The sequence below is a fragment of the Labeo rohita genome, chromosome 12 (genome assembly GCF_022985175.1).
Source record: "Labeo rohita strain BAU-BD-2019 chromosome 12, IGBB_LRoh.1.0, whole genome shotgun sequence".
Taxonomy (NCBI): domain Eukaryota; kingdom Metazoa; phylum Chordata; class Actinopteri; order Cypriniformes; family Cyprinidae; genus Labeo; species Labeo rohita.
Window position 1 is genome coordinate 8,479,329 of NC_066880.1, and position 19,843 is coordinate 8,499,171.

Below are 19,843 nucleotides of genomic sequence, written 5' to 3' on the forward strand. Positions count from 1 at the left end.
AGTTGCTTCCTTTATCTGTCAAAACAAAGAAAAGATGTACTCTCTGTTATAAATGGCTTGCGGAAGTCTTGATGAGTTTATGTGACTATTTCATTCTAAAACAACTCCTAAAGGGCATGAGAGCCCAGCCAGCCATGGAGGAACTAGCGCACCATGATATGCATTCACAAAGAATGAATCAGACACCAGCCTTTTGAATGCTCGCCGGTCCAAAAAGAGGAATTCCAAAGAGACCAGCTTAAAAGACTGAAGCAATAATTATTATTTAACAAAAGCTCTTTGGAGAATATTGTGAAGAAGCAGCAGTATATTAGAATGGATTTACACTGATGTACAATATGGTTCGAAATGACAACATCAAAGCATGCCCCAGGCCTGCAGATTAAAATGACCTAAATATAACCCTGAGCCGAGCTAGCCGTAGCCTGCTGGGCTCCCATAGGATCCTCCCAGAGTAAAACACAGAACCTCAACGAGATCTCATAAGCAATAACTCAACAGTACTCAGCAGGCCGTGGTCCTCTGAACTCCACAGACGACATCACTCAGTCCCAAAAAACGAACAGGATTGTTTCTCATATGCCTTACATTAGTGAACGCATGCATGTAAGCACATTTACACTCCATTACATGCAGCTCATGCCCTTGGCATGAGTCCATCTAACCATGTGTTCGATTCCTAAACAGTCTTTTCTGATTTACAATGTTTTAAATGAATCCCAACTGGTTACATTAGGAGTGGTTTCGTCTGCCCATATGCTATCATTCAGAATAAAGCTGATAAAATAAACCCTCGGAAATCGAAGTCCCACAATGAAGCACAAATCCAAACATCAGCTCAAAGCCGATTAATTTACACATTCTGGCTTTTACACATGAAATTAATATAATTGGTCACTTTACACTGAGTGTTGAAAGGGGATTAAACAGTCAGTCAGAAGTTTATACTGGGTTTTGTCTGACTCTGTGGATTAACATTCCAACAGTCTCAAAACTCTGGACTAAGCATGACTTATCCCATGAGTCACAAGGGTTGGGCGATATATACAATATTCACAGTAGATCTGCTGGATATATTCAACAAGCAACACTGTGAATATCACAATTGTAATGGTTTTTATTCATCTGTCAAGTTAAGGATAGTTCGCCCAAAAATATAAATTTTGACATTTACTCACCCTCATAAGACTTCTGTTCATCTTCAAAACAATATTTTTTTAAACATCGTTTCATAAGGGTGAATAAATGATGACAGAATTTTCATTTTTGGGTAAATCATTTCTTTAAAAGAGTGTCATTACGTTTTATTCCAAAGCAAAAATGGCTTTGGCGAGTTTGATTCACTTCAAACTGTCCATTTTAAAGAACATATTCGAAACTCAACTATTTTTTTATAAATTATTACAAATATATTAAAGGAGACATATCTTGAAAGTTGAAAATCTGACCTTTTCCATGTTTAAGTGCTATAATCGGGTCCACGGTGTATACCAATCCAGAAAAAGAAAAATGACAACCCAGTAACTTTGTTTTGGCAAGCCTTTTTCTGCAAGCATGTGAAAAAAGCCGCCTAGATTTAGCTCCTTTTGTTATGTAGAAAGGGGATCTTATTATAATATAACCACGCTTTAATCTGCACATTTACATCCACGACAACGGTATACCAGTTCTAATGCCATGGCAAAAGTTCAAGCAAAGCATGCTAACTATTCTGTCGTTGGCTGCACAGACCAGCACAGAACACTATTTAGAGTCCCAGCCTCAGAGGAGACAAGAGAGCAGTGGATTTATTGATTTAACTACTGTATATTATGCTGTTGCCACACAGAACATGTGATTTCTTTCCCAGCTGTTTACCTTCACAGGCATAACCATCTGTTTTTGTGTTTTTAACATAAACTTGTTTGTATTTGACAGTTTAAGCGCAATAAGACATGAAAGAGAACTTGGTTTAATACTCAAAGGCTGTGTAACATCCACTTTCTGTGCAAGTGCTTTGGATGTTTGCACTCAGAAAACACTACTCTCGTAAAAATAAAGGTGATTCACGATGCCATAGAAGAACCTTTTTTGTTTAAATGGTTTCCTAAAGAACCTTTAACATCTGAAGAACCTTTCTGTGTCACAAAAGGTTCTTTGTGGCGAAAGAAGGTTCTTCAGATTATAAAAAGGTAAGAAAAAGATGGTTCTTTAAAGAACCCTTGACTGAATGGTTCTTTGCCAAAAAACAAAAATGGTTCTTCTATGGCATTGGTGAAGAACCTTTTAAAGCACCTTTATTTTTAAGAGTGTATATCTGAAGTTTAAACTAATATGCCTTTAAACCGCATGATTTCAGCGTGATATATATAATAATCAAAACCAAACAGATGTTTTTTGGCAGAATATCTGAGGTACGAGCTGTAAAGGCACAGCCTTATTCTGGAAAAGGGGGTGGGGAGCAGCAGCTCATTTGCATTTAAAGAGACATGCATAAAAACAGCACATTTCTGCTTCTACTCAAAATGGGCATGTTCAAAATTGATGAGACAAGATGATATGTGGGGTATTTTGAGCTGAAACTTTACAGACACATACTGGGGACACCTGTGACACATATTACATATTGTAAAAAGGTACACAGGTTTCCTTTAATTAAAAAATGCATTGTTATATTTGTGCAAATGAAAATGAATAATACTGATATTAAAATATTCCTTGTGTTAAATGATTAAAAAAATTATTTTAAAAAACTTCCTCAATTAAAAACATTACAGCACAAATACACAAATAGACTGAAAATTGAAAAATAACAATAAAATAAATACTACTGTCTGTTTTAACCATATATATTTTCCTGGCAGAATAGCTGAGAAGACAGAAGACATATAATTTTCCACCCCCAGTTTAGCTGTTATTAGCACAACCTTCAAGTGCACTAAAAACAAACATTACAGGTGACTGGACAACACTGCTAAACCACTACATACACAGACAGTGAGACAGTCCTTCCTACTGCTGCTGCAGACCATCATTTACATGTGTGTGACAGAGAGAGAGAGAGCACAAGACGACTCTGATTACAGTTTGTGTTTGTTTACTGTCATCTGAGTCGAGCTGTCCAATACTACAGTATGATACAGTTGGTCTGGTATGGCATCAGGCGAGCCACGGCTACATCACTGAGACATAAATATCACCTTCATAATGCTAGCAGCTCTCCTGCACTTTAAATACACGGCGCTACAGATATCCTATTCAGTTGCTGTTATTTACTAATGACACACTGTCATGCGTCTGGCTTAAATTACCTCTTCTGACACCTTTTGTATTTTTCACACTTTTAGTGTCAGCCACGGGAAGTTTGTGCCTATTTCATCATTTCAAAAACGGCAAATTTGGATGCAGTTTTTAGACTTTTTGAAACTTGAAACAGTTCAAAAGAACTGGAAATCAGAGATATGCGCTGGCAGAAAAACAAGCGTGATTTAATGTGAGATGTCAGACACATTCCTTGGTTGTTTAGCGAACAAAAGTGTTGTTGCCTGCGAGAGCTGGCGGTCTCCAGACCATGCTGGACACTGGATAAAGACAAAGCGGTTACTCAACCAAACACTGCTTCACAGTATGTGCCATTACATAAGGCTCGAAAAGATGTGTGCACATGCACACAAATTTACATAAACAACTAAAGTGGAGATAACGATAAAAACTACACATTATGAACAAACCATATCAACCAAGAAATATCAACCAAGCACTCCAGTGCAAGTTGCCACTGATGAGTCTTAAATAAAACCATTTCATTATTAATATTTTATGTTCCACTCCATAGTAAAGTGCACGTCATACAACGGAGAGTTTTAAGACTTTGGATCAGAAACAAATTATTTTAGTCACTCACACAGAGACAGTGAAGTTGACCATCTGTGGCAGTGTGGGAGAGATGAGAGACGCTGAGATGAACAGAGGAAATGTGATAAAGAAAGGTAAAAAAATAAAAGACAGAAAAGGTTGCAAGAGGGATGAAAGAGTAGACCGCAAACAGTGAAACCATCTGGATAGTCGTGGACTGCCAGAAAACTGTCCAACTCCTCCTTCGTTTTCGCACAGAGAGCAGACACCACAGTTACTGCAATTGTCAGGCTGTTAGTGACAGTGTAAAAACAAATGTGCACATGCAAGAACAATATTTCTCTTCGCTCTGACAATACATCTTCAAACTGAACGCTGTTTTAGCTGCAGACCAGATACCTGTGGTGAAAGCACATCTATTTCAACAGCAACCGTAGTCATTTTAACCAACAGGTTATGACTTATGACATCTCTTCCTTTTTAATTCATCATTTTTCAGCTTCCCATATAAACTACTTTATAAAATTGGGATGAGTAAGATAAAGCCTATGTTTGTTTGAATAAAACAAAAATATAATAAACATAATTTTTCCTGTCAGTTTTTGAGCAGTTTAATGCATCCTTGCTGAGTAAAAATATTCAATATTGACCAAAAATGTTTAAAATGTAGTGTATAAGTCTTAAAAACATCATAAACGCACAGTACAAAATTAGTTTACATGATTCACACTCTATATTTCAATTATTCTGAAGCCATTACGATAGCTACGTATGACGAACAGACTCAAAAGTAAGTAATTTTTACTGAAAATCATGCCTTCTTCCATAATTCTTAAAGGGTTCTTAAAGAGCTTTCTGACCCTGCATAGACAGCAACGCAACTACTACGTTCAAGGCCCAGAAAGGTAGTAAGGACATTGTTAAAATAATCCATGTGACATCAGTGGTGCAACCATAACGTTATGAACCTACGCAAACACCTTTTTTATATAGACTAAACATTTGATCTGTTCATCAAGATTATCAATATGACTATAAAACAGACTACAGATTTTTTTGAAAAAGCTTTTTTTAAAAAAAAAAAAAAAAAAAAAGCTTTGGAATAAAAGAAAAGCAGGATTTGGAATCACTTGAGGGTAAATAAATAACAGATTTTCATTTTTGGATGAACTAACCCTTTAAGGTCATCTTGAAACTCCTGGCAATCAGAAAATTAGAATGTGCAGCTTGTGCTTATCACTGATTGTGAACTCGACAACATCATCATGATGTGATTGTGATGGTCAGCACTAACATGCTGTTGTGATTGGATGATCGCTGATTGCATTTAGGCTGAGAGAGATTGTCTGTTGGTGTCAAGAAGTCTACTGCAGGCAAACTGGCAGTTAAGGGGGAGATAAGTATTGAGTATTTACAGATGCAAGCAAAGCTGTCTGGGAAGAGCAGGAGACTGATGAGATCACCGACACGCTCGATAATCAACATTTATCTTATCAAAGTAACGGCCAAAGGGGGACAAAGAAAAACAGACATACAGGGACATCTAAAAAAGCACCTTCACAAACATACAAGATGTGAGGACTAACAGAGAGGCCCCAGAGTTGACCTGAAAATAACATCATAACTCATAAGTGAATAATAAGTCACTTCATAGCTTCAGGCACCTGTCAAACAAAGCAGTTTCATTCAGAAAGGCCACTGAAAAAAACTGAGTTCAAGGAATCAGATCTAGTCAGAGCTAAACATCATTAAAACTAGAGGTCGACCGATATTGGATTTTACCGATACCGATAACTAGGTTGGACCACACTGGCCGATACCGATTAATCGACCGATAGTTTTTAAAATGGATACTGAATGGAAAATAAATAGTGCTCTAGTATTAAAAAAAAAGAAGTAGCCTACTGAACCACACTTTGTAAATGAATAAAAATATTAATATTAATTATAAATTGATCATTACAGTTAGTTCATTGTTCATTAATGTTAACAAAAGCAACTAACATTTTTTAAATATATCAGTAAATGCTAAAATTAACACACTCTAACAAGGAACAATACTTCTATTCTACAGCTTTTATCAGTCGTAATGTTCCAAATGGACTCATATTGTAAAATGCTACCATTACATCAACAGTCAAGCTAAAGATGGCCATCTTTAAATATCTACACAAAGGCCACAGTATTGTATGAATGTATTGCATACATATGGATATTGTGTACTTTCACTGTTTAACTGCTTCTATTCTAGAACATTTGTGGTTATCTAATCAAAATATAATAATATGTTAGTCATACAACGGGCAAAACTCAAAGCTGGATCACACACACTGGACGCGTCGCGTTCAATTCAAGCGGCGGTCTACAAGACTTTATTTGATCACCAAACGGGCAAAAGTATACTGCTGTCCTCTCTACTCTCTAGTCAACAAATTCATCGCTTAGTAATGACATGAAAACATGCCTTATAGTATACTGTATATAGGCGGTATATAAATAAAGGTGACTTGACTTGACTTGACTGTACACACCGTTTCGGTGTCGATATTTTAAATCCGCCTTTGAAGTGTCCCGCTCTGTGCAGCACGCAGTGTCACGTGTATAAACAAACGGCACGTGCTGTCAGTGATTTCCACCACTAGAGGCCTCTCTCGTGTTGTATGACAAAGACTAAAGGGACTTTGCTGTATAGTGACGACCTTCTCAGCCCCTTCAGCAATGGACCCAAAAAAACTATCGGCATGGATTTTTGCCAATAACAATAGTTCTGCCAATCAACTATCTGTGCCGATTAATCGGCAAAACCGATACATCGGTTGACCTCTAATTAAAACAATCTCATATTGTTTGAGATTCAAGTCAGATGTGTTCTATCCCTTTTTGGACGAGTATTTACTTAGCTTCAAAATCATTTGAGGCCAATTATAAATGTTACTCCACAGAAAAAAAAATGCTTTTGTAATCAAAATGTAAAAACTTGTGCTGAACTTTAAACAACTTCCCTTTTCAGTGGACATCACTAAGCATTCCTAATTTTAGCCCAACTGGCCGAGTGACCACTTTTCAGGATGCAATAAATTCCTGATGGATGAAATCATGTCCTGTCGTACATTATTTCTCACTAAATATCCTATTTCAATGTTTTTTTTTAAATAATTGTTATTGATGTCATAGCACAGATTTAAATGTGTAAATGTTGTAATGACAACAACGGGTAATGTAAATATAACAGCAAAAAATATTATATAAACTAGCATTAAAAAGTGAGGTAAAAATGTTTAATGTTTTTGAAAGTCATCTCTTATGCTCACCCAGGCTGCAAACATTTGATCAGAAATACAGTAAAACAGTAATATTGTGAAAACTGTTTTATATTTTAATATATTTTCAAAAGTAATTTAGTCCTGTGATGTCAAAGCTGAATTTTCAGCATCATTACTCCAGTCTTGTCACATGATCATTCAGAAATGATTCTAATATGCAAATGTGCTGATGAGGAAATGTTGACACCATTTCTTAATATTTTTGTAGAAGCCATTATCCTTTGACGAATAGAATGTTAAAAAAAAAACAGCGTTTATTTGAAACTGAATTTCTATGTAAAAATTATAAATGTCTTTTGAATGGAGGTATAAATGTAAAATCTGAATTTAATTAAAAAAAAAAAATAATAAAAAAATCTAATTTCACAAAAAGTTTAGCATTTCCAGCACGAGTCCTCCGGGGAGCTTTTCATGGGGTTGAACAATGAGTTCAGCCTGTTTTATTCACCTGTTCCCTATGGAAAATGTTTCAGAAGGATTCCTTTAGTGCATACTAATTTTGCGACGTCAGTCTAGACTGCACTTTGCAGCAATTTGAGGGAAGTTGTCTAGCTGGCCTGCCCTCGACCCGTACCCTGATCCCCAGGGCCTTTCTGTCTGTGTCACGGGATCTGGCTAAGGAGGTAATAGCTTAATGCAGTCAAAATCAAAGACCATGGATGTCACATGTATTCTGGGATGAAAAGGTCATACTCACTCAGACACACTAATACTGAAAGACATTTCAGGACACAAACGTTTAGGTTAAATAATAGATACATAGACAATTATTTGTGTAAAATGACGAAATGTTTCCTGGAACACACATACACACCTGATAGTCTCTCACATACAAACACTTTATCTCTGTCTGTGGAACATTCAGTCATGAAGTGGTGACAGATTCATGAAGAATCATGTGTTCTTTGCTCCACTCCACTATGTGTGTGCCCTTGTCGCGGTCATATGATGCATATAGGTCAAAGTGGCGTCCCTTCATTGCTCACGTGCCAGTCTATGTTTGGAAGGGGTGACCAGAGAACCACACTTTACTCTTTAACCAACAAGACCATAATGTGAGGACAATCAAAGGTCAAGACACCAGTGAGAATTCAAACTTTCCTCACACATTGCCTGAAGCAACTTTCACCTCTTTAGGAAATACATGACGCTATGGAGACATTTCGAAAACTAGCAAATTACTGATTTAAGTGAAAAGTTAAAATACAAGCATAGGGATATATAAACTCCCTAAAATAACTTTCCATAAATAAAACAAACTTTAAGCAAAGTGTCATGCAAAAACACAATCAAACAAGTATTTTTCTTTACTTTAGGGGAACCCTGCAGTTTATTTCATACACTTTGTAAATTTAATTTCAATGTTTATTGAATGTTTATTGATAGAAAATACACCCAAAGAAATATTTGTCTTGAATTTATAGGAAACTTCTAGTTTATTTTAGAAATTCTGCCTATAAAAAAAAATGCTGGAATAACTACAACCCAGCACTGGGTGAAATATGGACAAACCCAGCTACTGTGTGGTTTTGACCCAGCAGTTGGGTTAAATGTTTAACCCAACCTTCTGTGTAGTTTTTCTTAACTTAGCTATTGTTTAAAAATGACTATTATGGCTGAACCCAAATCTTAAAAAATCTTAAAAATCTTAATAAAACAGACTGTAAATAAAAAAAAATAGACACATAATTACTAGAGGCACCAGCAATAATAAAAAGGTGAACATTTATTCATAAGCAATTTAAAAAAATGTTATATTATTTAACTATTATTTATTTGTTAACTAATTAACAAATCTTAATTTGTTAAATATATTAATACATGTTATTTATTAATTATATAACATATTTTGGGTTCATTTTAAGCCAATATAGTAATTTTTAAGCAATAGTTGAGTTAAATGAAGCTACCCTGAAGGTTAGGTTAAACATTTAACACAACTGCTTGGTCAAAACAACCCAGTTGTTGAGTTTGTCCATATTTTACCCAGTGCTGGGTTGTTTTTAGAGTGTATTTCAAGTATAATGTATAATCAAAGGTTTTAAGCTGGAGTTAAAACAAAATTGAGGAAAAGAAAAAAAACAAACCTCTTATAGTAATAGGGAAAAAAACATGCAGTATTTGACCTTCTAGGGTTGATGATTTTCTGAAGGGTAAGCACCATCTTTTGCAGGCCATTTGTTGAAAAATGGGAAAAATACTTTTTTGGCCTCTTGCACCCCATTTTTTGTGCCTCCAACAATAACATTTGTGCAATGTTGTTAATACAAGCCCCATATTATTTATCCTACGCAATAATAAGAAACAACAGAACAGTTTCAGTAAAAAGAACAAAAACGCACATTTTGCAACAGTTTCACTAGTAGGTCCCCCTGGAGCTCTGTAGTCCCGTTTTATACCTAAATCAGATAAGGAAAAAACTGTTTTTTCAAAGAAGAGGTTCCATTGCTTCTGGATTCTCTCCCAGATATTTTTCTTCCATGATGGCTTAATTACTCAAATAATTCAATAAGCTGCATACCAGCATAATATCTGTTCCTCAGAGGGAACACAAAAGAAGTGTGAAGAAAAAGAGCAGCACTCGGAAAACACATGCTGGAGATTTACAAAACCTGGAAACAATAACACAGCACAATTTCAAATATGAGATATCAAATATTATGTGTAATACCCTGTATTAGTTTAAAACACTACAAATGCAATACACACCAAGAGCAAGTTCTATAAACAGTTGATTTAAAAAACAAAAAAACGAAGATAAACCTACAGAAACAACTGGAACTGTAAGCCATTGGCTTGTAGGTAAAAAAATAAACTGCAGACACAAAAATAAGTTCTCTGGCATCATAAAACACGCTGGGTGTATAAATGAAAAGGTAGCCTACAAGTGCTCAAGCAAAATACCAAGCTTATTATATGGTAACCTCTTTACAATAATCTGACAGAACTGGGATCCTCATACAAGGAAAATATATGAGACAATAAAGCCATACAAAAGGCAGTGGGTAACTCGGAAACTCTCTGTGAGGGTGAGAGGAAATCTAGATCAAAGAAATTCTACCTATTTTTCAGCCAGTCAACATTTTAAGAGCTCCATCCAGTTTACAATATGCTAGAATAAGGAGAACAGGCAAGGCTAAATTAGCTCTAAACAGAGGAACTGAAAAACTCAAGATATGTGAGGTTATTTATGACACACACTTCAATATGCCACAAGCTATTGGTGAGTTATGATGAATCTAGACTGATACAGTGCATCAAAGAATCAGACTATATTCGCACTAATACAAATTGCAAAATACTGTGGATATAAATCTAACAGATCACCCTTCTCTCCATGAAAGTATTGCAGTGATAACCTTTATTATTACACTGGATTATCAGCAATAAACTGAGAATGAAATAAGCCACGGCTATGGGCTGTATGATTAGAATGAGAGGAAGAAAGAGAGAAGTGATTCTGTTATCAGGTTCTCTGCTTCCCCTGCATTCTCAGAGGAAAACGGCTGGTTACATGCATTCCCCAGCATTCAAATGTGTTAGAAGAGCACCAACCCTGAGCATGCTCTAGCTTTAAGTATTTGCTTAACAATATTAACCACGTCTGAACAGCCTAGACAGACGACTTGCCACTGTAGTATGTGTTATAAATAGCCCTACCACTAAATTCACAAAACTAACAAGTAGGCTAGTCTCAGTTACAGCCAGCAGTTCCCAACATCTGAGTATCATTCAACTGCGCCATGGCCCATAATGACGTTTTGTGATTGGACGCATCTGTGCTGATTTAATAAGTTTGCTGGAAAACATCTTAGTCTGTGTGGATTTGATCAGAGACATTTCCAGGTCATGTAATGATTCAAACTGAAAACTGTTTTCAGCTGCTGTCATTCAGAGAAGAAATTTTCCCATCTAAAATTTTTATTATGCCTGTTAAACATCAAAACTTGATCATTTCACCACATAAAAGGATACGCTGTTGAAGTGATAATCAAATTCTGTTCTTTCGTTCATGAACAAATCAGTGATTTTTAAACAAATCATTCTTATTTGACTCTTTCATTCCTTTTGATGGCCTTCCTGGCTTCATATATATTGACTAAACCACAAGCCAATAGAATTTGAGAACTGCTGTGAAGAAGCATTTCATTGGTTGGACCAACTGAAAGAACACACCCCCTCACTGAAAGAGTGAGGTAATCTAATTCACAACAAATAGAGGAAGGCGATGAATACACTATGAATGAGTAGAAATTAGGGCTGGCAAACAATTAATCGTGATTAATCGCATGCAAAATAAAAGTTTGTGCTTACCTAACACATTTGTGTACTGTGTATATTGATTACGTATATATACACACAGATGCATGTATATATTTAAGAAAAATGTATATTTATATACAAAATATTTGTATGTATATTACAAATAATGTATATTACATATAAATTACATGTAAATATAAACATATATATGCATATAAATATTTTTAAATTGTATGTGTGTGTATTTATATATGTGACCCTGGACTACAAAACTAGTCTTAAGTCACTGGGGTATATTTGTAGCAATAGCCAAAAATACATCGTATGGGTCAAAATTATAGATTTTTCTTTTATGCCAAAAATCATTAGAAAATTAAGCAAAGATTATGTTCCATTAAGATATTTTGTAAATTTCCACCTGTAAATATATCAAAACTTACGTTTTGATTAGTAATATGCATTGCAAAGAACTTAATTTGGAAAACTTTAAAGGCGATTTTCTCAATATTTTGATTTTTTTGCACCCTCAGATTCCATATACTGAAATATTTGTATCTCGGCCAAATATTGCTATATCCTAACAAACCATACATCGATGAAAAGCTTATGTATTCAGCTTTCAGATGATGTATAAAGCTCAATTTTGAAAAATTGACACTTGACTTGACTGGTTTTGTGGTCCGGGGTCACATATACTTCATATACACAGTACACACACATTTTATGCAAACACAGACTTTTATTTTGCATGTGATTAATTGGAGTTAATCATTTGACAGTTCTAGTAGAAATCTCTTTTTTGTCCTAATAGTGTGCCATAAAGTCATTTCAAGCTTTTCAAATGTTTTTGAAAATTTTCAAAAACGAATCAGTGAGTTAACAATTCAAATACTCACTCATACTCACTAAACGACTCCCACTTGTCGCCACCAACTGGAACTTTTATTTTACATGCGAATAATCACGATCATTCGACAGCCCTAGTAGAAATGTCATTATGTCTTTCCAATACTGTCATTTAATGTCCAAATGTTTTTATAAGCATTTTTTCTGTCCTAAAAGACAGAAAAAACGAATCGGTGAGTGAACGATTCAAAGATTCACTTATACTCACCAAAGGACTTGTCGCCACCAACTGGCGTAACAACGCAGTGAAAGAAAAGCTATTCTTACTGAAGTACTAAATAAAACAGTGATATCAAAAGATTTACAGATTTATTATTATTTACAACAAGAAAACAGAAAAATAAAAACAGACATATTTAGGATAAATCTGAAGGTTTTCGCAGTTCTAACGAACCCAAAACAATTTCATAGGTTGTTTTTAAGAAATACACAGAACTCTCACCTTCATCTAACAGTCGCTCGAGATGGTTGAAGATACCACAGAAGTTTGGCAGGCTGCTCATCAGTTTCTTGTCGTTCATGAGCTGCATCAGATAATCAGGAGTCGGCTTAGGCTTCTCCTTCGTTTCCATTTCCCCAACCATGTTTAAAATATCACCCCCAGAAAAACTCAAAAAGCAGCGTTAAACTTCGGGAAAACACGACAGCCCCCTACAAAATTAGCAAACGGAGGGCTTTGATTTGTTTTCCCAGCTTTATTCCAAACTCCTGCCCCGATTTCGCTACTTTTCAAACGCAATCTTGAAACTTTGTATCACCCTCAATCATAAGTTTTTTTTAAAAAAAACGAACTGATGACGCAATCGGCGAAAAGAATCTTCGCGAAGTTCTTATTTGTTTACAGAATGTTTGCCGTCAAATAACTCCAAAAACTCCCGCATGCCCGCTGGGATTTGTGCGTCTCTCCTCTTCAACAGATAATGTTTGTTTTTTTATCGCCACCAAACCTTTCTTTATCCAGGCTGTTAAAAACAGCTTCTTCCCAGAACTTTCCGCTGACCGTCGACGTCGTTCAGAGCACTTGAATAACGGTTCTAAAGCAGGGCAATGTTCACTTGTAGGCTCTGTCTCTCACGCTGTGGAAACTCCTTTTAGTTGCGCCTGATGTTTCTGTGTTCAGAGCTGTTCTCTCCCAAAGCTGTCTGTCACATGATCATGATCAACCCTACACTGCTCAACATTGCCATCGTGCGAAGTCGCCAATGGGAGGAGAAACCTGCACAATTTTTCTTTCTCCCTCTCTCACGCAGATGCAGACCCTCTCTCAGAAAAACTTGTGCACATTTACTAGTGAGGAGGAGCTCCTACAGATGCAGTTATGATTTCTAGAGTCTAAATAAATGAGAACTTGCAAAAATTAGATTAAAAACGTTACAGTTACTGAAATATAGCCAACTTGTATGACAACTAGCCACTTTCCAACCCTAAACCTTACTATATTTACATTTTTAGACTTCCAGCCATTGTAAAACAAATATACACACTCGATATCCCAAAGCAATGATATGAGGAAGAAAAGAAACTGGGTGTTTTTCTGCATTCCAATGCATCTCTAAATATTTAAGCATGGCCTGTCTCATAGATAAGATTATCTTAAAGGAAGCATGGTGAATATCTTGGTCTTATAATCAAGTTTGACTCTTTGTTTCATAATCGTGCGTTTTACATGTTCAAACTTCGGCGTTTTATTTCTAAAAGTGGTGCGAATGCACAGACTGGAGTATGTGAAACATCTCAGCCAAGTCTTGAGAAACAAGAGCGAGGGGAATGAAAGGGCTTGGGGGAACAGGAAAAGTTTTCATCAATTCTTGCGGCCCTCCTCCTTCCTCTGTGAAGTGGGCAGCATTCTTATGCAGATGGACACAGAGTCTAGCTATTGCTTTCACAACAACTAAAGGCCAGAGTGAGAGGCCCTCCTGCAGGGAGCGGTTTGATGATCAAATGCTGACCTAGGATCAGAATTGGGCCATGTAACATTTTAAGCAACCATGGTAAGTGCAAAGGGAAAACGGATCCAAAAACAGGAGGAAAAGACTTGCTGAAGTTGAAGCATTCACATTGGGTTCTGCCTCTTTAGCTTAGTGTTCCTACTGCCTTTGTACTCTGAGCGAGTGCGAAGGACAGTGTGGGTTGGCATGCTAAACTTCGCACACTGCGAAAACATATTTTCTTAATCAGCACTTTTTTTTCGGTAAAAATATCCAAAAACATTTAATAAATAAATACATTTCATATATTAGAATATGTTATATAATTTTATATTTTATTGTTTTTGTCTTGTTAAAGCATACATCTAATCTTTTTTTATTGCACAGAGAAGATGTTGCTTCAAGTTAAAAGAAAAATCAGTTTAATGTACAGGGTTTTTTAAGGATAACATCAGTACAAAACTCCTGGAACAAGTTCCCCCTGATAGAGAAATCTATATATAACTGATATTTCAGTGGTCAGAAGATTCCTCCAGGATGCTGCGGCCCTTTCTCCCCTTATTTTTCACTATGGGGAATCAGATGGGTGCTAATTTGTCAGGCCGTGAAGATGAAAGTGAGGATGGTATTAGCCTGGGCATCAAGGGATTGGAATGCAAGCTATTTAGCATGGGAGTCAGACAATCCCCAGGGCCTCCCATCACCACAGCACAACCGCTAAATAAATAGAGAAGTAATTAACAGAGTAGTGAGAGAACAGACCGTTTCATTACTGCACCTTCTTCTGATAGCGAGAGAGAAAACAGTTCGCTAGACAAAGCCACTGAGATGTATTGACAAAAGAATATGTGAAAATCTCAGAGGAAAAACACACAACAGTCATTTGACTGACACTTCATTAAGTTGGATTATTATAGGCTTTGAGCAAAGCAAAGAAAAAGTGTTTAATTTTCTTTGTGGAAAGTTGGAAAAACTACACAGATGTGTTATACTGATGTGCAAATCACACATGCTTTCTTTTAGCCCGTATCCTTTTTGAACAGAGGGCCTATTTTCCCTTAAGCAGTCATTTATTGATGGCTGCAAACTTTAAATACAACTGAAATGTGCAATTTCATTACTAAACAGAAATGTGAAGAATTATTATTCTTCAAACAGGGTTTTACTGTCATCTGCCATTGGTTATACAAAGAGACAGCGTCTGTTAAAAGTATAAATAGTACAAATAAATAAACTGCATACTTTACCTGTAAATTTGTCATGAAACTTGTCAGGAACTAAAATAAAAACAGGGAAAATTTGCTGAAAGTTTACTGATCAACATGTCATCCAAGATCTAGAAGAGTTTGTTTCTTTATCAGAACGGTATAATATAATGTTACATCACTTGCTCACCAATGATTCCTCTACAGTGAATGGGTGCCGTGTGGTGTTTTAACTTTAAATCATCACTTTTGGACAAAATACCATTACCTATAGTAATGCATCCTCTGGTTAACAACTGCACTGTGTTGGGTTTTCACTTATAGATACAACTGAAATGTATTCATCACAGACAGAAGTGCAGAAAATTACTATTTTTCAAACAGGGTTTAACTCTCATCTGCCATTGATAAACAGACAGTGTCTGTTAAATGAGTGTAAATAGTTTAAAAACTGCCTTACCTTTAAATTTGTCATGAAACAGAAGTTGTGATCTTCTTTCATTCCATATTGTGACATATATATCTCACAGTGAAATGGCTTCTGGAACTAAAATAGGGAAAAAATGCTGAAAATGTATTGATGACAAATCATCCAAGATGTAGAAGAGTTGGTTTCTTCAACAGATTTCAACCAGCATTACAACACCTGCTCACCAATGAATCTTCTGCAGTGAATGGGTGCCGTCAGAACACCAGAACAAAACAGCTGATACAAACATCACAATATTCCACAACTCAACTCCAGTCCATTATTTAACATCTACTGAAGCAAAAACTATGTACATGTAATAAAGATATCCATCATTGTGGGGTTTTAACTTTAAACCATCACTTCTGGTCAAAATACCATATTCATCTGGTAAATAAATGAATATATAAATAATAACAAAAATGTTTTTGTCCTCTCACATCAAAATCCACCAACATATTTGTTTAGAATTGCACTGGATTTGGTTTTTGCATATAAATGGTGCTTGATCTGTGCATATTTCTCTCCTGATTCAATAGAGAAAGAAACATTATGAATAGAGGACATGTATTTTAGCTAAAATGTCTTTTAATGATGAATTTGTTTTGTTGTTGCAGCTTTTCAAATCACAAGACGATAACTGATGAACTGAAGTCATGCAGATTACTTGTAGATTATTGTGATGTTTTAATCAGCTGTCTGGACCCATTAGTGAGCAAGTCTAATGCTAAATTTTGTTTATTGTTTATTTTTGGGTGAACTGTTCCTTTAAGAGCACTGTAAACTGACAAGGAAATCATTTGAAAGCTTTATTTTGGTTACAAGACAAATGGCATTGTTGTTAAACAGACACAGGGATCCTCTGCACCTGTTTAGCTTTCATGTGTAGACAGGCTGGCAGCTACTTGTGACATGGCGATGAGAATGTGTCCCAGTTGTGTGATTATGTTTAGCAATGTTTGTTCGCCATTTGTTTGTGAAGAACTGGATATATATTTGCATTTTTGCATGTGTGTTTGGTATGAATATATGCTCATCTAACAATTATGCCATTGTATAAGCATCCAATTTGTGTGTGTACCCACTATAAGAATGCTGTATATCTGGGAATGTACACTGGGTGAATGATGTGTGTTTTGCGACTGGGTCTTTGTGTACTAACAAAGGTTGGTTTGTAGTCTGTCAGTACTCTGCAATCCATTGAGTGTATATATCAGTGGAAAACAGAGAATGAACATGCTTTATGATATTTGTTATAATGAATGTCTGGAGACTACTAAGTGTCTCTCCTACGTCATAGCATAAATACCAGAGCCATGAAGGAGTTAAACAGGCAACTGTATCTGCTTTTGCCTTGTGCATGCATGCGGTTCTGTCAACAAGCCAAACAAGCTTTACATTCAGCATGTGGCCTAGGTCAGTTAAAAGGTCGAAGTTCAACGCATGCTTAAGCATCGTGACTGCATCTTCTGGCATTCCATTACAGTCTATTGACACAAGTGTTCATGTAAAACAAAAGAATATGGTACAAGAACCTATCACCATCATTCATCAACCTCGAATGGTTTTTATCAGAAATATGTAAGTAGTATCAACTTTACATGGCCACTCAATGCAAAGATAGCCTAGAAAAACATGCGCTATTGAAGTGTCTGTGCGGAAGCTGAGTAATAGCGTGCTTACTGCATGACAGATGGAGGCGCCGGTGAGCGGTCACTTGCTCTTAAAATACTTCATTTTTGGTTATATAGATAAAAGTAATACATCTTTAGAATCTGTAACGACGCTACGTTTATTTTTGTGTACTCAGAATAACAACGAAACGTTGTGCTTTTGTAAAATAATGAAAGCAAACTCAGTGAACTTGAGCACGAAACTTCGAAACTCTGTGTATATTTGTCTTACAGACATAAAAAATATAGGCTATATATAGAGAGAGTAAAATGTCTACTTTTAAATGAACCAATTCAAATAGAAAACAAATATTCTCAAATTATATAATCCGTATGAAACGTGAAAAATCTTTAGCCCTCATATTTTAATTTTGTTTTTTTTTTATCTTATTCTTATGCAAATATACAGTAAAAACAGTAATATTGTGAAATATTATTACAATTTAACATAACGTCATATATTTTAAAGTTTAATTTATTCCTGTGATGGCAAAGCTGAATTTCCAGCAGCAATTAATGTCACTTTTGATCAATTAAATGCAACCTTTCTGAATAGAACTGTTAATTTATTAAAAAATTAAAAAAAAAACTTTCTGATATATGATTTCTGAATGGTAGTGTATTATTTAAATTGTATATGTAATTAGTTTAAAAATGTGCATTAAAGAAAACTGCTCTTAGGTAATTGTGAGTCATATTGGCAAAAATGTGTAAATTTACACTGTATGTGACAAGAATTCTGTGAGCTGCTGCCCACATTAATAACACTGAATTTTTATCTCTTTATCCTTATTTAAACTATGCGTCTCATTTCAGTAGGACCGAGACTGTGTCAAGCGCATACAGTCTCTTAAATGTGTTTTTGAGTCAAATGATTCCCTATTTCATGTTTTCTCTACATTTCATATCATTGAAATCCTTTCTGCATCACTGCAATTCATATGTGGCCAGGCATTTCAGCAGATATTCTTAAGACCACCTCCAGTGAGGTAGACCACCGTAGCTGTAGATTCAGCTGCCCATCACCTGTCACTCAAAAAAAACAGCTGGAGGTTGTAACTATTGGGAGACCATGGTGTGCCCAATTTGTTGCTCCATCTGAAGAATATTTTTGAATTTTAGTCGGCTTGAGATAAACACCACAAAAAAAGAGACATTCAAAAAATGATGGCAGTGACCTCTAGGCTGGGGTTCACACCTGTGGCTCCCATAAATTGAGAGGATGAATTCTTTCCTCAACCATGTCTACTGGAAGATTATGAATTTGAACAATGAAAATCTATTAAAAAACTTAAAAGCTTTCCGTGGCACAGATTCCATATGGGCTAGATCATGCTCATTGGTTGAAAGCATTGCATCAGAAATTACATGTAATTTTCTGATACATCACATAACTCTGTTTTTTTTTGTTTTTCCTCATACACGCATTACGAAACTATTATCTTCTGATGCCGAGAATGCATCAGTGTTTTAACAACACTGAATAATACAGTGTCACCAAAACTCGTTTCTCTCCCTGGGTTACATAGCACCCTCCACAACAGCTATTTTAGCTCCATTCCTCCCCCTCATCGCCCCTTTTCATTCTCTCTCTCTTCGGTTGTGTTCTTTCTGCACAAAATCATTGGTATTCACTAATAAAGACCTCAGAGACATAATGCAGGAGACATAGCCCCGTTACAGAAATAGATTTATTGCTAATCCATTATGCATAGTGGGTAATGTAACATATCTGATGCGCTGGCTCACAGCGGGAGCAGAAAGAGGCTTTAAGTGCGTCGAACATTAGGCTGGAAAACTGGAGAGCAGAGGAAGCCACAGGCATCACAACATGCCACCCTGCAAGTAGATGGGCAGTCCTGGCCTCCAACCACACTTCCATTGCTGTCACTTCATTTCTTCTTCTTTTCCTCTCAATAAAAAGGAAACTTGGCTCAAAGCAAAGAGATGCCCTGAGGTGACTCTCACAACCACATGTAGCCACTAAATGCTAATAGGGAAGGAATGATGCCAGACAGTATGGAAATGGACATACTGGTGTGAGACTGTGGGGATGATGCGATTCGGTTTTTAAAAAAATACTCACATCGTTTTACATTTGTGTGTCTTTGGTCAATGGGACAATGCATATTAATCAACATTCAAATAAATGAGTTAGCCTTTGCTTGATGTTATTAGGCAAAAAATGAAAGGAAACAGCCTCAAAAATACAATATAGATATACAATAGATAGTTTAGTATA

General features: G+C 35.9%; 1 protein-coding gene across 5 annotated transcripts in view; it reads right to left on the reverse strand.

The window, feature by feature from the left end:
* Positions 1 to 13,563, reverse strand: part of qki2 (QKI, KH domain containing, RNA binding 2) — a 40,839-nt gene extending 27,276 nt beyond the window's left edge. For 2 of the 5 annotated variants that reach the window (XR_007828818.1, XM_051123999.1), the window contains exon 1: positions 12,769 to 13,557. Coding sequence is in view for 4 of the 5 variants with exons in the window: in XM_051123999.1 (XP_050979956.1) it covers positions 12,769 to 12,910 (142 nt within the window). In the remaining variant the exon portion in view is untranslated. Of the gene's footprint in view, positions 1 to 12,768 lie in introns of all 5 variants that reach the window. The other 3 variants (XM_051123998.1, XM_051123997.1, XM_051124000.1) reach the window with 3 other exon arrangements.
* Between the last annotated feature and the right edge of the window lie 6,280 nt (positions 13,564 to 19,843).